Source organism: Hyla sarda, chromosome 5 (assembly GCF_029499605.1).
Source record: "Hyla sarda isolate aHylSar1 chromosome 5, aHylSar1.hap1, whole genome shotgun sequence".
NCBI lineage: Eukaryota > Metazoa > Chordata > Amphibia > Anura > Hylidae > Hyla > Hyla sarda.
The window spans coordinates 146,927,303-146,942,980 of record NC_079193.1 but is presented as its reverse complement, the minus strand read 5'-3'; the positions used below and the strand labels follow the sequence as shown (position 1 = coordinate 146,942,980).

At 45.0% G+C, this 15,678-nt stretch overlaps 1 protein-coding gene across 1 annotated transcript in view; it reads left to right on the top strand.

Annotated features, from left to right (window-relative positions):
- The first annotated feature begins 360 nt into the window (after nt 1–360).
- Nucleotides 361–15,678, top strand: part of EPDR1 (ependymin related 1) — a 65,855-nt gene continuing 50,537 nt past the window's right edge. Inside the window, exon 1 of the mRNA XM_056520468.1 lies at nt 361–651. Within this exon, the coding sequence (XP_056376443.1) occupies nt 386–651 (266 nt within the window). The 5' untranslated portion in view covers nt 361–385. The remainder of the gene's footprint in view (nt 652–15,678) is intronic.

The following is a 15,678-nucleotide window of genomic DNA, read 5'->3' as shown; positions in this document are numbered from 1 at the left end:
CACAGACTGTGCACTCACTACTTTACATTGTAGCAGAGTGTCATTTCTTTAGTGTTGTCACATGAAAACATAGAATAAAATATTTATAAAAATGTGAGAGGTGGACTCATTTATGTGAGATACTGTATATTCTAGAATTGAATTACTCTTTAATATGTAGTGTATTATATTATACCGCATACAAGGTCTGCACATTCTTTAGAATGTTTTCACATAAATGTACTGTTATTACTGATATATTAATTGATACATCTACTATTCTGTTCTCTTCTAGCCTGTGATCAGGGCGTATTACATCACTGCATTCACTGAGTGCCCCTCCTCTTACAGATAGAAAAACCAGAGAAGGGAGGAGGAGGGGAAAAGCAGCTGACTGAAAGAGGAGATGATGGAGAAAGGACAAGTGCAAGGCTTATGCAGCTTCATCATGCAGGCCCTTCTGCTGCTCCTAGCTATCAACCAAGCAAATGCTAAAGGCTACTTTGCATCAGTACCTACTACTCCATGCCAGGCACCTTTGCAGTGGGAGGGCAGGACAGTAGTGTACGATCATAACACTGGTAAAAACACCAGGGCCACTGTCACTTATGATGCCCAAATGCAACGAATCCGGATCTTGGAAGAAAGAAAGAGCTTGGTGCCCTGCAAAAGGTATGTTTCGTAAGACTACAACAAACCGTGGTGTCAGCAAGGTGCATTGCAGGGTAGATGTTATAACCCAAGGGGCAGATGTAATTAACCCCTTCTTGTCATAACTCCAGGGTGTTGTTTAGCCTTAACCACCCAAAGGTAGTACTACTGGTCCTGGGCTAGGCACGGGGGCAATGAAGACAGCAACACCAAGATATGGACAAATGGTAGCTTTATTGAGGTTAGACAGATGACTATGCAGTACAGCCAGAATCCCAAGGAGGTGACCAGTGACACAGGGGGACCCCGCAGGCTTGCTGGGACTTGCAGTAGTTAGAGGCACTTTAGTGCAGGCCACAGTGACTACTAGACTATTGACTTGACTGATGACTGACTTGTGACTGACAAGATGATAACTTTAGCTTACTTGAGCTAACTTGTGGCTGCAGACTTTAGGCTGGAGGCCTCCTGTGCTCTGGACACACACTGAGACGACTGCACTGGGCCTCAGCAGTAATAGCAATGAGCTTAGAGAGAGATTGCAGCCCCTCCCCTGGTTTTATAGGGGGGGCTGTGCAAGGAGCCCATAGGTCACTTGGGGGGTCACCTGGTCACCAGTGCCTCCTGGATAACAATCACATGGTCATAGCAATTAAAGAAACATTACACTTTTAATGTATAGTAAAACATATGTACACTGTGGGTAACACTGGAGGGGGGCCCTGGGGACATGAAGGGACACTGCCTGACAGGGCAGAAGAGGTACAGGGAAACACCATCCCGTACTGAACCACCACAAACTCCCCCTCTTTAATGGAGTTGTACTCGATGCCCAGTCCTGGAGGGCAGAGGACCGGAATGACCACAAGGGCCACAGACAGTTCCTGGGGCATTACAAACAACATCCATATTCCAGGTCTTCAATTAGTGAGTGGATTAAGACAAAGAGTCCATGTAGTAGAAAATGTCCATACACGCTAATAAACATGTGGAGGCTTAGTAACCTTGTAACTGCTGTAGTAACATGATAAAAGGATAATGCTGGAGGCTTTTTACCCAATGCCTTGGCTACTGGGGTTTTGTGAGTTTTTTTTTTCTCCGCTATGATTTTGCTTATGTGCAACCTATTTATCAAAAAGTTGCACGTGAGCTATTTTTTGAAATTGTACTTCATAGTGGAAAATCTGTGAGGAAAGCATTTCAATCTCTCGCCAGAGCTCAGTAAGAAGATGACACTTGATGTGCGTTCTCCCTATGACTGAATTTTATGAAATTAATGTTCTTTTTCTAAAGAATTTATAACAACATTTAGTATTTATTTTGGGGTTTCTTCAGCATTGATATTATTGTAGTTCATTCCTCTTTGACTATAGTGTGCTCTGCAGCAATCGCTGTCTGTGTATGGAATGGTCCTGATTAGAATCACATTTCCTTTGTAAAGTTCTCCTGTTTTGAATATTTCATGACCCAGACAGATGTCTCAGGAGGAGGAGGACATCTTAAAGGACATCTGCAGCGTTATTACACATCCCCCTCGATATCCTTAATGGGGCCCCCGCATTAGCGCTCAGTGAGAGCACTAATGCGCATAGCATAGACCTAGAGAGGTTGACCGTATGCCCCACCTCCTTGCCCCCTCCCCATACAGTTCTATGCCTCCACGCCTCTTCCATAGAACTACATGGATGAGGTTTATAGGCCCCAACATCATGGTGGGGGTCCCAGTGCTCGTACCCCCCCCCCCCCCCCATATCAAAAACTTATCCCCTATCCTGTGGATAGGGGATAAGTTGTCTTCGGCCGCAGATGGCCTTTAACTATAGTACAAAATGTTATTTTTGCTTGAAGGCTTACGCTTTTTAAGTATAAGTCCATCAGCAGTCCTTAGGGGATTAATCAGTCAAGTAAGACATGTTTGCAAACTTTGTAACACAAATTGAGTATTTATAGGGTTCTTCCATAGAGGGGTTAAAATGTGCACGGAATGGGTTATAAGGAGTCAACACTTACTTTGCATTGTTTCAAATTTTTACACAGTCTAAATACAAATTAACAAGTACTTACAGGAAAGTTCTTTAAAAAAAAATGTAATTTTTTTAACATTAGATATATGCAAAATAAAATATTAGAAATCAAAAAGGGTGGTCAAGCAAACGTATATATAAAAATCATACATTAAAGGGGTATTCTGGGCAAAAACATTTTATCCCCTATCCTAAGGATAGGGGATAAGATTTCTGATCATGGGGGGCCCTCCACTGGGACCCCCGTGATTTACCTGCAGCACCTGCATTCTATGCGGGAGCTGCGTCTCCAGTTTCGGAAACCTCCGGATTTCCAGGACTGGGGATGTGACGTCATGCCCCCTCCATTTATGTCTATGGGAGGGGACGTGACGGCCATCACGCCCCCTCCCATAGACATGAATAGAGGGGGCATGACGTCACGTCCCCAGTCCCGGAAACCCGGAGGTTTCCGAAACTGGAAATGCATTTCCCGCATAGAATGCAGGTGCTGCAGGGAGATCATGGGGGGTCCCAGGGGTGGGCCCCCCCGGGCCCCCCCACGATCAGACACCCCCCCACGATCAGACATCTTATAGGGGATAAAATGTTTTTGCCCAGAATACTCCTCTAAAGGACATGTTTCATGTCCAGAATTTCCAGAAAACCTATCCCCTATCCGCAGGATCCCCCACCTGAAGCAGGGCCGCCATGCCCCCCCCCCCCCCATTAAGCTCTATGGGAGAGCCGAAGATTGTCAAACGGCTCTACCATAGAGATCAATGGAGAAAATCATACAGAAAATAGTGGGGGGGCCACAGCGCTCGGACCCCCCGCAATATAAAATGTATCCCCTAACCTGCGGATAGGGGATACATTTTTTTTAAATATATGGACATGAGACATGTCCTTTAACCCCTTTACGACAATGGACGTGAATGTGCGTCATGACACGGTGGTACTTCCCGCACCTTGACGTACGTTTACGCTCCATATGTTTTGGATCACTGGACGCGGTCATCGATGATAACTGTTGTCACCCAAGGGGGATTTAACCTCCTCCTGTTACGGCAATTGTTGTGATTGGACGGAACTTCGTACCGTTCAATTGCAGCGATCCTGCTTCATTTCGGCCCCCCCAGTGACCTGGTAATGCATGGTGATTATCACTGTCTGAGACAGCGCCAATCACCATTCAGTAAAGGAGGGAGGTGGCAAGGTTACCACTCCTCCGATTGCTGCCATTGGTCGGTCAGGACCAACCAACCAATGGCAGCACAGTCTAACAACTTTGAAAACTCCTTCCCCCGCTTTACCCGCTCACTCGAGTCTGGGCAGTGAGCAGAGGAATGAGTTCTGCGGTGGCTGCAGCGGGTCTAGTGTGCAGCATTGTGGCGGGTGCAGCGTGTGCAGTGTCTATAGACCTGTGGGAGGTGCGTGACGGCTGAGGCGGCTGCTTCCAGTGACCAATCGTTGGTGAGTGAGGGTGAACTGTAGTACAGGCAGGGAAAGTTAGTGGGTTCTACAACAGCACTGCTCTGTGGATCTAGGTGACCCATCAGTGCATTTTGCTGCTGCAGCCTGCCCCTATATTTATTTTTTATTTTTTATGCAGGTTTTATTTTTTTACCTGTAGTTATTTCTCCGATTTTTTTATTGCCAGTTTTTTTCCCCAGTTTTTTTTTTTCAGAGGGGGTGTTTGCGGTCCGTGCCATCAGTCGCTGTTCTGCACTGTGTGGTCGGATCAATGCCCTTGCATTTTTTTGGGAAGCGAAAAAAACGTAAGCTTCCTCTTCCTCATCATCCACTGATAATGAGCCCCCTAGAAGGCAGTAGCGCGTGCGCTGCAGGGCAATGCCGGTAGAGGCCCCCCAAACTAGTAGCCCTGTCCCCCAAACTAGTAGCCCTGTCCCCCAGACTAGTAGCTCTGTCTCCCAGACTAGTAGCCCTGTCCCTCGTACAGTGTTCCCTATCCACCGTGCAAGTTTCCCTGTCCCTGGTGACCTTGTCTGGACCCCAGTTCCGAACGATTATGCGCCACTGATTCCTGAGTTTGCTGGCCACCCAGGAATCCAAATTAACACCACAGGCCTCACTGAAATTGACTTTTTTATGTTTTTTTTTTAGTAAGGACTTTGTCTATTTGATGGTGACCCAAAAAAACTGTTTCTGACCCAGCATCCCAATTCTTTTTTGGCTAGGCCCTATAGATGGGCTCCCATCAATGCAGCCAAGATAAGGACATTTTGGGGGGTCATGCAGCATATAGACTTAGTCAAAAAGCCGACCACTAGGCAATACTGGAGTGGGAATGTTCTGTATAACACCCCACTCTACCGTATGGCCATGCCACGGGCACACTTTGAGGCCGTCCTAAAATGTTTGCATTATGTTGATAATGCAATGTGCCCGTCCCAAAATGATCCCACATACGGCCACATATTCAAAATCAGGCTGGTCATAGATAATTTCACTAAAAAATATGCAGAGGCCTACATCCCCCAAAAGGAGGTTGCCATTGACGAGTCCCTTATTAGTTTCAAAGGTAGACTCCATTTCCATCAGTACATTCCCAGTAAAAGGGCATGAAAGTATACAAGCTCTGTGAGAGCACCTCAGGGTACACTTACAGATTTAGGGTGTACAAAGGGAAGGATTCCCGCATTCCCCCATCCTGGGAGTTAGCGTGAAAATTGTGTGGGAACTCATGTTCCCACTGCTGGATAGAGGTTACCATTTGTACGTGGATAACTTTTATACCAGCTTCTCTCTTTTCAAGACCCTTTCCGTCAGAGCCACTGCAGCTTGTGACACTGTGCGGAAAAACCAGAGAGGCCTCCCCACATATCCCCTACCGATCCCTAGGGGTGATTATAGGTCCGTTACTAGTGAAAATCTGCTATTGGTCAGATATAAGGACAAGAGGGAGGTCCTTATGCTGACCACCATTCACGGTAACGGCAACACCCCTGTCAATGTGCGAGGTACTGCTACAATGGAAGAAGGCATCCAGCACCGGAGAACAGATAAAATTCTTTGCTTTATTGAGGCATCTGCATAACGTACATACACTGGAACGTAGTCACCTACGCGTTTCGGGCTCTGGGGCCCTTAATCATGGCATGATTAAGGGCCCCAGAGCTCGAAACGCGTAGGCGACTACTCTCCAGTGTATGTACCTTATGCAGATGCCTCAATAAAGCAAAGAATTTTATCTGTTCTCCGGTGCGGGATACCTTCTTCTATTGCTATTTCCAGTGTGGAGGGGAATGCCACCCCCCAGTCCAAACACGGCAGTAGATACAGAGATTGGAGCAGAGCTATCAAGCATAGTGAGTACCGCTACAATGGTCCTAAAGCCCGATTGTATCCTGGATTACAATCAGTATATGGGGATATTGATCCCTCTGATCAAGTCCTCAGACCATATAGCGTCATGTGCAAAATCAGAAGATGGTACAAAAAATATTGCATTGTACTTGGTCCAGACAGCATTGTACAATGCTTTTGTACTATTCCGGAGGGCAGGCAACACGGGGATATTCCTGCAGTTCCAGGAGGTAGTGATCAAGGTTCTGATCTTTGGAGACCGGGACGGAGTCGGACCAAGTACCTCTGGAATGGAAGGCTTCTGTATTGTACCAGGGCAACATTTTCAGGAGAGGTCCCTCACACTGGAAAAAAGGGACAGTCCCAGAAAAGATGCAAAGTCTGTCTTAAAAAAGGGATAAGAAAGAACACCATTTTCCAGTGTGACACCTGTCCTGAAAAACCAGGCCTCTGCATCAAAGAATGCTTCAAGGTATATCATATGTCTATGGAATATTACATTCATGATTTATCCCATTTTTATCCTTCCCCAAATTAATTGCGCTTTGTACACGAGCCATGCAGCGCTGTACAATGCTTTTGTTCTTTTCCAATGTGTTGGTAATGCTGTACTGTACATGAGCTTGGGACCACGGCTAAGTACAGCGCTTTTCTGATGCATTGGCAATACAGGGACTTTTCAGTCTCTGGTTTTAATAATCCCTAAAATGTCCCAAGAACATTGATCCAGGGATTTATTCTGATTGCCATGTTTGGAATTGGGAAGGAATTTTTTCCCCTGGTATGGGTCAAATTGCCATCCACCTCAAGGTTTTTTTTGCCTTCCTCTGGATCAACACAGTAGGGCAGTGTTTCCCAACAGGCTGCCTCAAGCTGTTGCAAAACTTTAACTCCCAGCATGCTGGGAGTCACAGTTTTGCAACAGCTGGAGGCACCCAGGTTGGAAAACACTGCAATAGGGGGAGATTTACTAACTGCAGTGTTTTGGTACACCGCATGTAAGTAAAGCTCTGCAACTATCAGCCGCCCCTGTGCAAATCATTAATTTAGGCATCAAGTGTGCATGGTGCTCTCTCACTTCTGAGCCCTGTCGCATTTGACTGGCAACAGTTTAGGGCCACATATGGGGTATTTCTGTACTTGGGAGAAATTGCTTTACAATTTAGGGAGGGACTTTTTTTTTTGTACACTTACATGCTATTGTAGCCCCATCTTTTTCATTTTCCCAAGAGGTAAAAGGGGAAAAAGCCCCCCAAAATTTGTCACGTAACTTTTTCAGAGTATGGAAATACCTCATATGTGGACGTAAAGTGCTTTGCGGGTGCATGGCAGGGATCAGGAGTGAGGGAGCACCATGCACATTAGAAGCCTAAATTGGTGAATTGTCCCCCAATGGCTGTTAGTTGCAGAGGTTCAGACATAAAAACTAAAATAAAATAACTGACAAGTTACCCCATTTTGAAAACTGCACCCCTCAAGGAATGTAAAAAGGGGTGCAGTGAGCATTCGGACCCTACAGGTGTCTGACAGATTTTTGGAACAATGAGCCGTGAAAATAAAAAAAATAATTTTTTACATTAACCTGTTGGTGTAGCTCTACACTTTTTATTTTCACAACTGATAAATGGGAAAAAATGCCCCCAAAATTAGTAGCACCACTTTTTTCTAGTATGGGAATACCCCATATGCGGACGTAAAGTGATGCGCGGGCACACTGCAGCGCTAATAAGGGAGTGAGCTTCATCAGCCTTTTTAGAGAGTGGATTTGGCTGGAATGGAGGCCTGGAGCATGGTGTGTTTCCGAAGCCCCCATTGTGCTAGAACAGTGGAAACCCCCCCCCCCCCCCCCTATGTAACCACATTTTGGAAACTACACCCCTCAATAAATGCAAAAAGGGGTACAGTGAACATTTAGACCCCAAAGGTGATTCCAATATTTTTGGAAAAGTAGGCTCTGAAAATAAAAAAAATATTTTTCAGCGCACTGTTTAAAAAATCTTGGAATTACTGTTTGGGGAGAAATGATCACTGTACCCCTTGTTAAATTCCTTGAGGGGTGTAGTTTTCAAAATAGTATGCCATGTGGGGTGTTTTTTGCTGTCCTGGCACCATGGGAGCTTCCTAAATGCGACACTGCCCCCTAAAATTTGCTTTCCAAAAGCCAAAGGTGTCTCCTTCTATTCTGAGCATTGTAGTGCACTCGCAGATCTCTTAACCCCTTAAGGACTGAGCATTTTTCCACTTTAGTTTTTTCCTCCTTACCTTTAAAAAATCATAACCCTTTCAATTTTGCATCTAAAATTTTTTTCCCACCAATTCTACTTTGTAATGACATCAGTCATTTTACCCAAAAATCTACGGTGAAACTGGAAAAAAAATAATTGTACGACAAAATTGAAGAAAAAAACGCCATTTTGTAAATTTTGGGGGCTTCCGTTTCTACGCAGTAAATTTTTCGGTAAAAATGACACTTTATCTTTATTCTGTAGGTCCATACAATTAAAATGATAACCTACTTATATAGGTTTGATTTTGTCATACTTCTGGAAAAAATCATAACTACATGCAGGAAAATGTATATGTTTAAAATTGTCATCTTCTGTCCCCTATAACTTTTTATATTTTTCCGCATATGGGGCAGTATGATGGCACATTTTTTTTGTGCCGTGATCTGAAGTTTTTAGCGGTACCATTTTTGTATTGATTGGACTTTTTGATCGCTTTTTATTCAGTTTTTTCATTATATAAAAAGTGACCATATGATATTTAGGACTTTGGAATTTTTTTGGCGCGTATGCCATTGACCGTGTGGTTTAATTAACAATATATTTTTATCATTCGGACATTTACGCATGCGACAATACCACATATGTTTATTTTTATTTTTATTTACACAGTTTTTTTTTTTAAATGGGAAAAGGGGGTGATTCAAACTTTTATTAGGGAAGGAGTTAAATGATCTTTATTCACTTTTTTTTATTCAGTGTTATAGCTCCCATAGGGCTGCACACACTGATCTTTTACATTGATCAATGGTTTCTCATAGGAAACCATTGATCAATGATTCTGCCACTTGACTGCTCTTGCTTGGATCTCAGTCACTGAGCAGTCATTCGGCGATCGCACAGCTAGGAGAAAGGTAGGGGACTCTCCTGCTGTCCTTCAGCTGTTCGGGATGCCGCAATTTCGCTGCAGCGATCCCGAACAGCCTCCTGAGCTAACCGGCAATGTTTTAGTTTCACTTCAGACGTGGTGGTCAACTTTGAACGCAGTGGCTCAAGGGTTTATAGTGTGCGGCACTACCCGTTGTTAGAGGCCTGGCCCGACCCGCTGTGGCCCGACGATATAGAATGGGAGCAGACTCAGGGCGTACAGGTATGTCCTAAGTCCTTAATGAGTTAACATCCACTTATGGGGTATGTCCATACTCAGAAGAAATAGGGATACAAATTATGGGGGCATTTTCTCCAATTACCCCTTGTAAAAATGAAAAATTGGGGGAAAAACCAGCATTTTAGTGGAATTTTTTTTTTATTTACAGGTCCTACTTTAATGAAAAGTCGTCAAACACCTGTGGGGTGTTAAGGCTCACTATACCCCTTGTTACATCCCTTGAGGGATGTAGTTTCCAAAATAGCTTTTTTTTGCTGTCCCTGCACCATAGGGGCTTCCTAAATGCGACATGCCCCCCAAAAACCATTTCAGCAAAATTTGCTTTCCATTAGCCAAAGGTGGCTCCTTCTCTTCTGAGCATTGTAGTGCACTCGCAGAGCACTTAACATCCGCATATGGGGTATTTCCATACTCAAATTTTAGGAGGGGCATTTTCTCCTATTACCCCTTGTAAAAATGAAAAAATTTGGGGAAAAACCAGCATTTTAGTGAATTATTATTTTTTTTCATTTACACATCCCACTTTAATGAAAAGCCATCAAACACCTGTGGGATGTTAAAGCTCACTGTACCCCTTGTTATGTTCCTTGAGGGGTGTAGTTTCCAAAATAGTGTGCCATGTGTGTTTTTTTTTTTTTGCTGTTCCTGCACCATGCCCCCCAAAAACCATTTCAGCAAAATTCACTCTTCAAAATCACATTGCGGCTCCTTCCATTCTGAGCCTTCTAGTGCAACCACAGAGCACTTTACACTCACATATGAGGTATTTCCTTTTTCGAGAGAAATTGGGTTACACATTTTGGGATTTACCTCCTTTTACCCCTTGTAAAAATTCAAAAACTGGGTCTACAAGAACATGTCAGTGTAAAAAATGGAGATTTTAAATTTTCTCCTTCATTTTGCTGCTACTCCTGTGAAGCACCTAAAGGGTTAACAAAGTTTCTGAATTACATTTTGTATACTTTGAGGGGTGCAGTTTTTATAATGGGGTCATTTATGGGGTATTTCTAATATAAATGCCCTTCAAATCCACTTCAAAACTGAACTGGTCCCTGAAAAATTCTGATTTTGACAATTTTGTGAAAAATTGGAAAATTGATGCTGAACTTTGAAGCCCTCTGATGTCTTCCATAAGAAAAAACATGTCAACTTTATGATGCAAACATAAACTAGACATATTGTATATGTTAATCAGTATATAATTTATTTGGTTATGCCTATTTTCCTTACAAGCAGAGAGCTTCAAAGATAAATTTTTCATGAAGTTTTGGAATTTTTCACCAAGAAATGATGCAAGTATCGATTAAAATTTACCACTATGTTTAAGTAGAATATGTCATAAAACACAATCTCGGAATCAAATTCTTAAGTAAAAGCAACCCAGAGTTATTAATGCTTAAGTTGACAGTGGTCAGATGTGCGAAAAATGCTCTGGTCCTTAAGGTGAAAATTGGCTTGGTCCTTAAGGGGTTAATCTTAAGGCATTTGACATTGAGTGGACCGTTGGGACCTACACAGCACCACTTCTTGAGAATCAGGAATGCCTACTTCTTCTTTGAGAGCTCTCGATACAACTTGAGTTGGAGCAGGTTCTCTTTCGTTGAATTCTAGAGTAGGTAGCTGTTCTGGATTGGCAGGACTTGGACTTGTTGGTACATACATTGGTGAGACAGGTGGTCTGGAGATTGGAGTATAGACCAGCACCAACAGTGACAGGACAGGGGCTGGTGTGGCGACTAAGATTGGTTGCACCAGTCCCAGGGTTGGCGCGATACAAAAAATTGCAGGTTGGCTGGGAGAGAACATCGCAAGATCCATGGATGGATGTATCCCCTCTCCTGGCACGTACTCCTGTGTAGGTCTGACTGCTGGTGGAGAAGGTACGGGGAGCACAGGCAGGTCTTCTTTGTGACACAGCTTAATTCTTTTACGATGGACAACTTCAGGCTAGTACCCGAGTTTTTGAACTTCGTGCATGTCAGAGTTCAATCTGACGGTTATAATCTTGCTGTTGTCCTCATTGAGCCTCGCCCATCTTTTTGCCAACAATCTCTTTTGCTTCTTGGATGGTCAGAGACCCACTCCATGGAGGCTAACGGGGAGTTATTGAATGGGGCCTGAAGCCCAAATGTCCGGCCTTTTGGCAGCTGCCCATGCCGCCCAATCATCAGGTAGAAAGGGGTATACCCATTAGAACAATGGACTGTGTTGCTATAAATCTCCAAAAATTCGGGCAACAATCGGGCCACTCTTCATGCTTGGATACAGAAGCTGTTCGCAACATGTGGATTAAGACTGAATTGATGATAGAGCCCGTTCTCTTGAGGGTGGTAAGCAGTAGTCTGGAGTTTCTTACCTTGAAGGCTGTTCCACGGTCCATTAGGACAGACTCCGGACACCCAAGGGTTTGCACCTAATTGGAGTAGAACATCTGGGCCGCTTTCTTGGCTGTGAGGTCTTTAACGGGTACCACGACAACCCTTTGGAGTAGTGATCCACCATGGTAAGAGCATAAGTGTACTCGGACCAGGTAGGAGACAACTTGACATAGTCTAGCGTGACCAACTGATTAGGCCTTTCACTCTGGATGGAATGGAGGGGTGCTCTTGCGTCCTTGCACACATTCTTGGTGACGTTGCAGACTGCACACTCACTGCATCATTTCTCAATGACGCTCCGCATGCCAATCCAGTAGAATCTTCGTCAGACAGTAGACACTCGGTCTTGTGGACTCCAAAGTGTCCCGACTGATCATGATATGCGTTGAGAACCATCGCCGAAGTCTCTTCGGGGAACCAGAATCTGATTAGTCGATCACCAGAATTTTGGTACAACAGTCCCTTGTGCATGAACAGTTGCTTCCTCTATCGCCACAGGGCTTTCAATTCGTAGTCACACTGGGCCCAGCGCAGACAGGTTGGTACCTTTTTCGTCAGAAGGTAGTCCAACAGATCCCCCATGACTCGACTTACGTCTTGTAGAGTCTTCCAGGTGAATAGGTCTTCTTGGACCTACTCGGGGCGGTCACAACATTCTGATTCACAAACTTCTGGTAAAATGGGGCATCACCATGTCTTCCCCCTCGTCTTAGACAGGGTTTTTTTGGAATATAGGGGGTTGGACTTGGAATACACAATGACATCGTCCAGGTACAATAGGACTCTTTGAAAATTCAGATGGCCCAGGCACCGCTCCATCAAATGATGGAATGTAGGAGGGGCATTACATAGCCCAAATGGCATACTCTTAAACTTGAACAGTCCCATGGGTGTCACAAAGGTGGTCTTATCTCGGTCTTCCATGGCCATAGGCACACTTGCCTTGTGAGTGACTAACCGGACTGGGACTCTCCCATTGATAACTGTGACAAGGCTTCTTGCTGCTCGGACAAGGGGATAATCTTCCAATTGCATAGGCTCCAGCAGGGTTTCATAGTCCTTTTTTTATTATTCCAGGACTTGCACGGCACCAGATGATGGTCTTTGTGTTGGGTTGCAAGGTCACCGACCTGATGTCTTGTACTCGTACTCTGCAGATTTCACCTTGCTTTTTGGCAAACTTCCGCTCCACCTGTAGAACTTTCAAGTGGTGCTGCGCAGCCCGCTGGCCTGAAAGAGGCATATGGGGAAGAGAGACATGCAAGGCATCTACTATTTCAGCAAAACAGTTTTTCATATTGTTCATCCCCATTATAAACTCAGCAGACCCCTTATCTGACACATTAGTTACAATCACTCCTTGCCCTCTAAGTACATGCTCTCCAAACTGAATGGTTGGCTCCCAATATCCCATTACCCACCACTACTCTAAAGTCAACATCATCAAGCTCACACAATAAACTAGCATCCCAGTGCTCATAAAAAACATTTTTAGGTATAGTAGATACTTGTGACCCTGTATTTATTAATGCCTCTAAAGGTACACCTTCTACAATAACTGTTACATAGGGGCAGGAGGTGACATAAAGTGAGAGTCCTGACTTAGGTCGTTCTGAAGTTGGGACTGCTGGCTGTTTTCCTGGGGGCCGGTCCTTGACCCCAGAGGGAATCCCGTTTAAACCCCAGCAGTGCATTGTCCAGTGGCTGGACTTGTTACAGTGAGTTCAGAAGGGTCTTTTACTCTCAGTATACCTAGCAGGTGAAGGAGCAAAGTAACTGGGATCACATGGGGCAGGAGTAGAAGGGGATTTTCTAGGCAAGGATTGTTCACGGGAGAGTGGAGCAGGCCGGGTGGCGAGCTCCCTTATAACCTTAGTCAATTGTTCAATGTCCTGTCTAATACTCTGTAGGTTTGAATCCGTAGTGACTGACAGGTTTGCTTGGACTGCAGTTGGGACAGTTGAACGGGGCGGTATAGGTCTGACCATTGCCCCTGAGGGTTCCTGAACAGGTGCAAGTGGAGTACAAACATCTTTAAACTCAGTCCCGGACTCAATTACTTGAAAAGCACTAGGGGGTTAACGTGGCAAATTACGGGCACCAGGGACTGGATACTGATGCCCGCAGGTATTTGCACAGTCTGCTCTGCAGCGGGTGCCAGGTAGTAGATGGCAGAGCCGGATTCAGCCGCCGGAACCTCCAATATGGCTGCACCCAGGGAACTTCCTGTTTTGGTCCAGCTGGTAAAGTCGTCCTCTGTGAAACACAGGGCAGATCTTTGGTTCCTCCTTGCAACACTGAAGAGGTGTCACCGCTGGGGACTGACAGGGCGGAGCTGCAACCGCTCGCGCACATGAGAAACACCGGACCGTTTTAACCCTTTCAGATACTGACTCTTTACACTCCCCAGCAGCAAACAACAGTCTTTCCTTCACCTCCCCCTCTTTTTCACAAGCGCCACTAGTAAAACACTTTTCAATGACAAAGTTCCACACACTCTCTGGCGCAAACTTCTGTCACATCGGCATGCAATTTTTGCTAACAGTATTGGACACAGTTCAGACTAGGGGGAGAACTTGTGGCTTATGGCATATGGCACACACCCGTATCCTGTTCGTGATGCCAAAAGTTGTGGTGTCAGCGGGGTGCGATGCAGGGTAGATGTTATAACCCAAGGGGCAGATGTTATTAACCCCTTCTTGTCGTGACGCCAGGGCATGGTTTAGCCTTAACCACCTGAAGGTAATACCACTGGTCCTGGGCTAGGAACAGGGGCAATAAAGACACCGACGCCAAATTACGGACAAACAGAAGCTTCACTGAGGTTAGACAAATGATATAGTCTATGCAGTACAGCCAGAATCTCAAGTAGGTGACCAGTGACACAGGGGGACCTCGCAGGCTTGCTGGGACTTGCAGTAGGTAGAGACACTTTAGTGCAGGCCACGGTGACAAGACAATTAACTTGACTGATAACTGACTTGTGACTGACAAGATGATGACTTTAGCTTACTTGAGCTGACTTGTGGCTGCAGACATTAGGCTGGAGGCCTCCAATGCTCCAGGCACACACCCTGAGATGACTGCAATGGACCTCATCAGGAATAGCAATGAGCTAAGAGAGAGATTGCAGCCCCTCCCCTGGTTTTATAGGGGGGCTATGCAAAGAGCCCATAGGTCACTTGGGGGGGGGGTCACCTGGTCACCAGTGCCTCCTGGGCAACAATCACATGGTCACAGAAACATTACACTTTTAATGTACAACATATGTACACTGTGGGTAACAGTGGAAGGGGGCCCTGGGGACATGAAGGGACACTGCCTGACAGGGCAGGAGAGGTACGGGGAAACACCAGCCCGTACTGGGCCACCACAAAACCACAGAAGCAATATTGCACTGCAGCTAATGTTATAGCTATCGATGTGACCTGTTATAGTCAGCAGTTTATCAAGTTTTCTGCCTTTATTGCATTGGTTAGCACCCTAAGCAGAACTCATATGTAAAATTGCCACATAATGTGATAAAGCACTTATTATATCGTTTTAATCTCTGTACTTTACTATTGTTGACATTTTTTATATACTAGGCCTGTGCTGTCTGGAACTGCTTAGTTAGCAGAACTGGTATCAAATGCTCAACTGGACATGAACTCATTTAAGACTTCCCTCTAGTATAGTGAAAACAATTACGTGTGGTATGGTATGGTAGGGCAGATGTTGTTACCCTAGGGTCAGATGGTATTAACCCCTTGCATTTGTGATGCCAGGGCGTGGTTTAGCCTAATACCACCCGAAGCTATACTGCTGGATCCTGGGTTGGGCACAGGGGCAATGAAGACTCCAATGCCAAATTACGGACAACGGTAGCTTTACTGAGGGTAGACAGTTGGTAAAGTCTAAACAGTGCAGCTAGGGCCCAAGGAGGTAACTAGTGACTCAGAGAC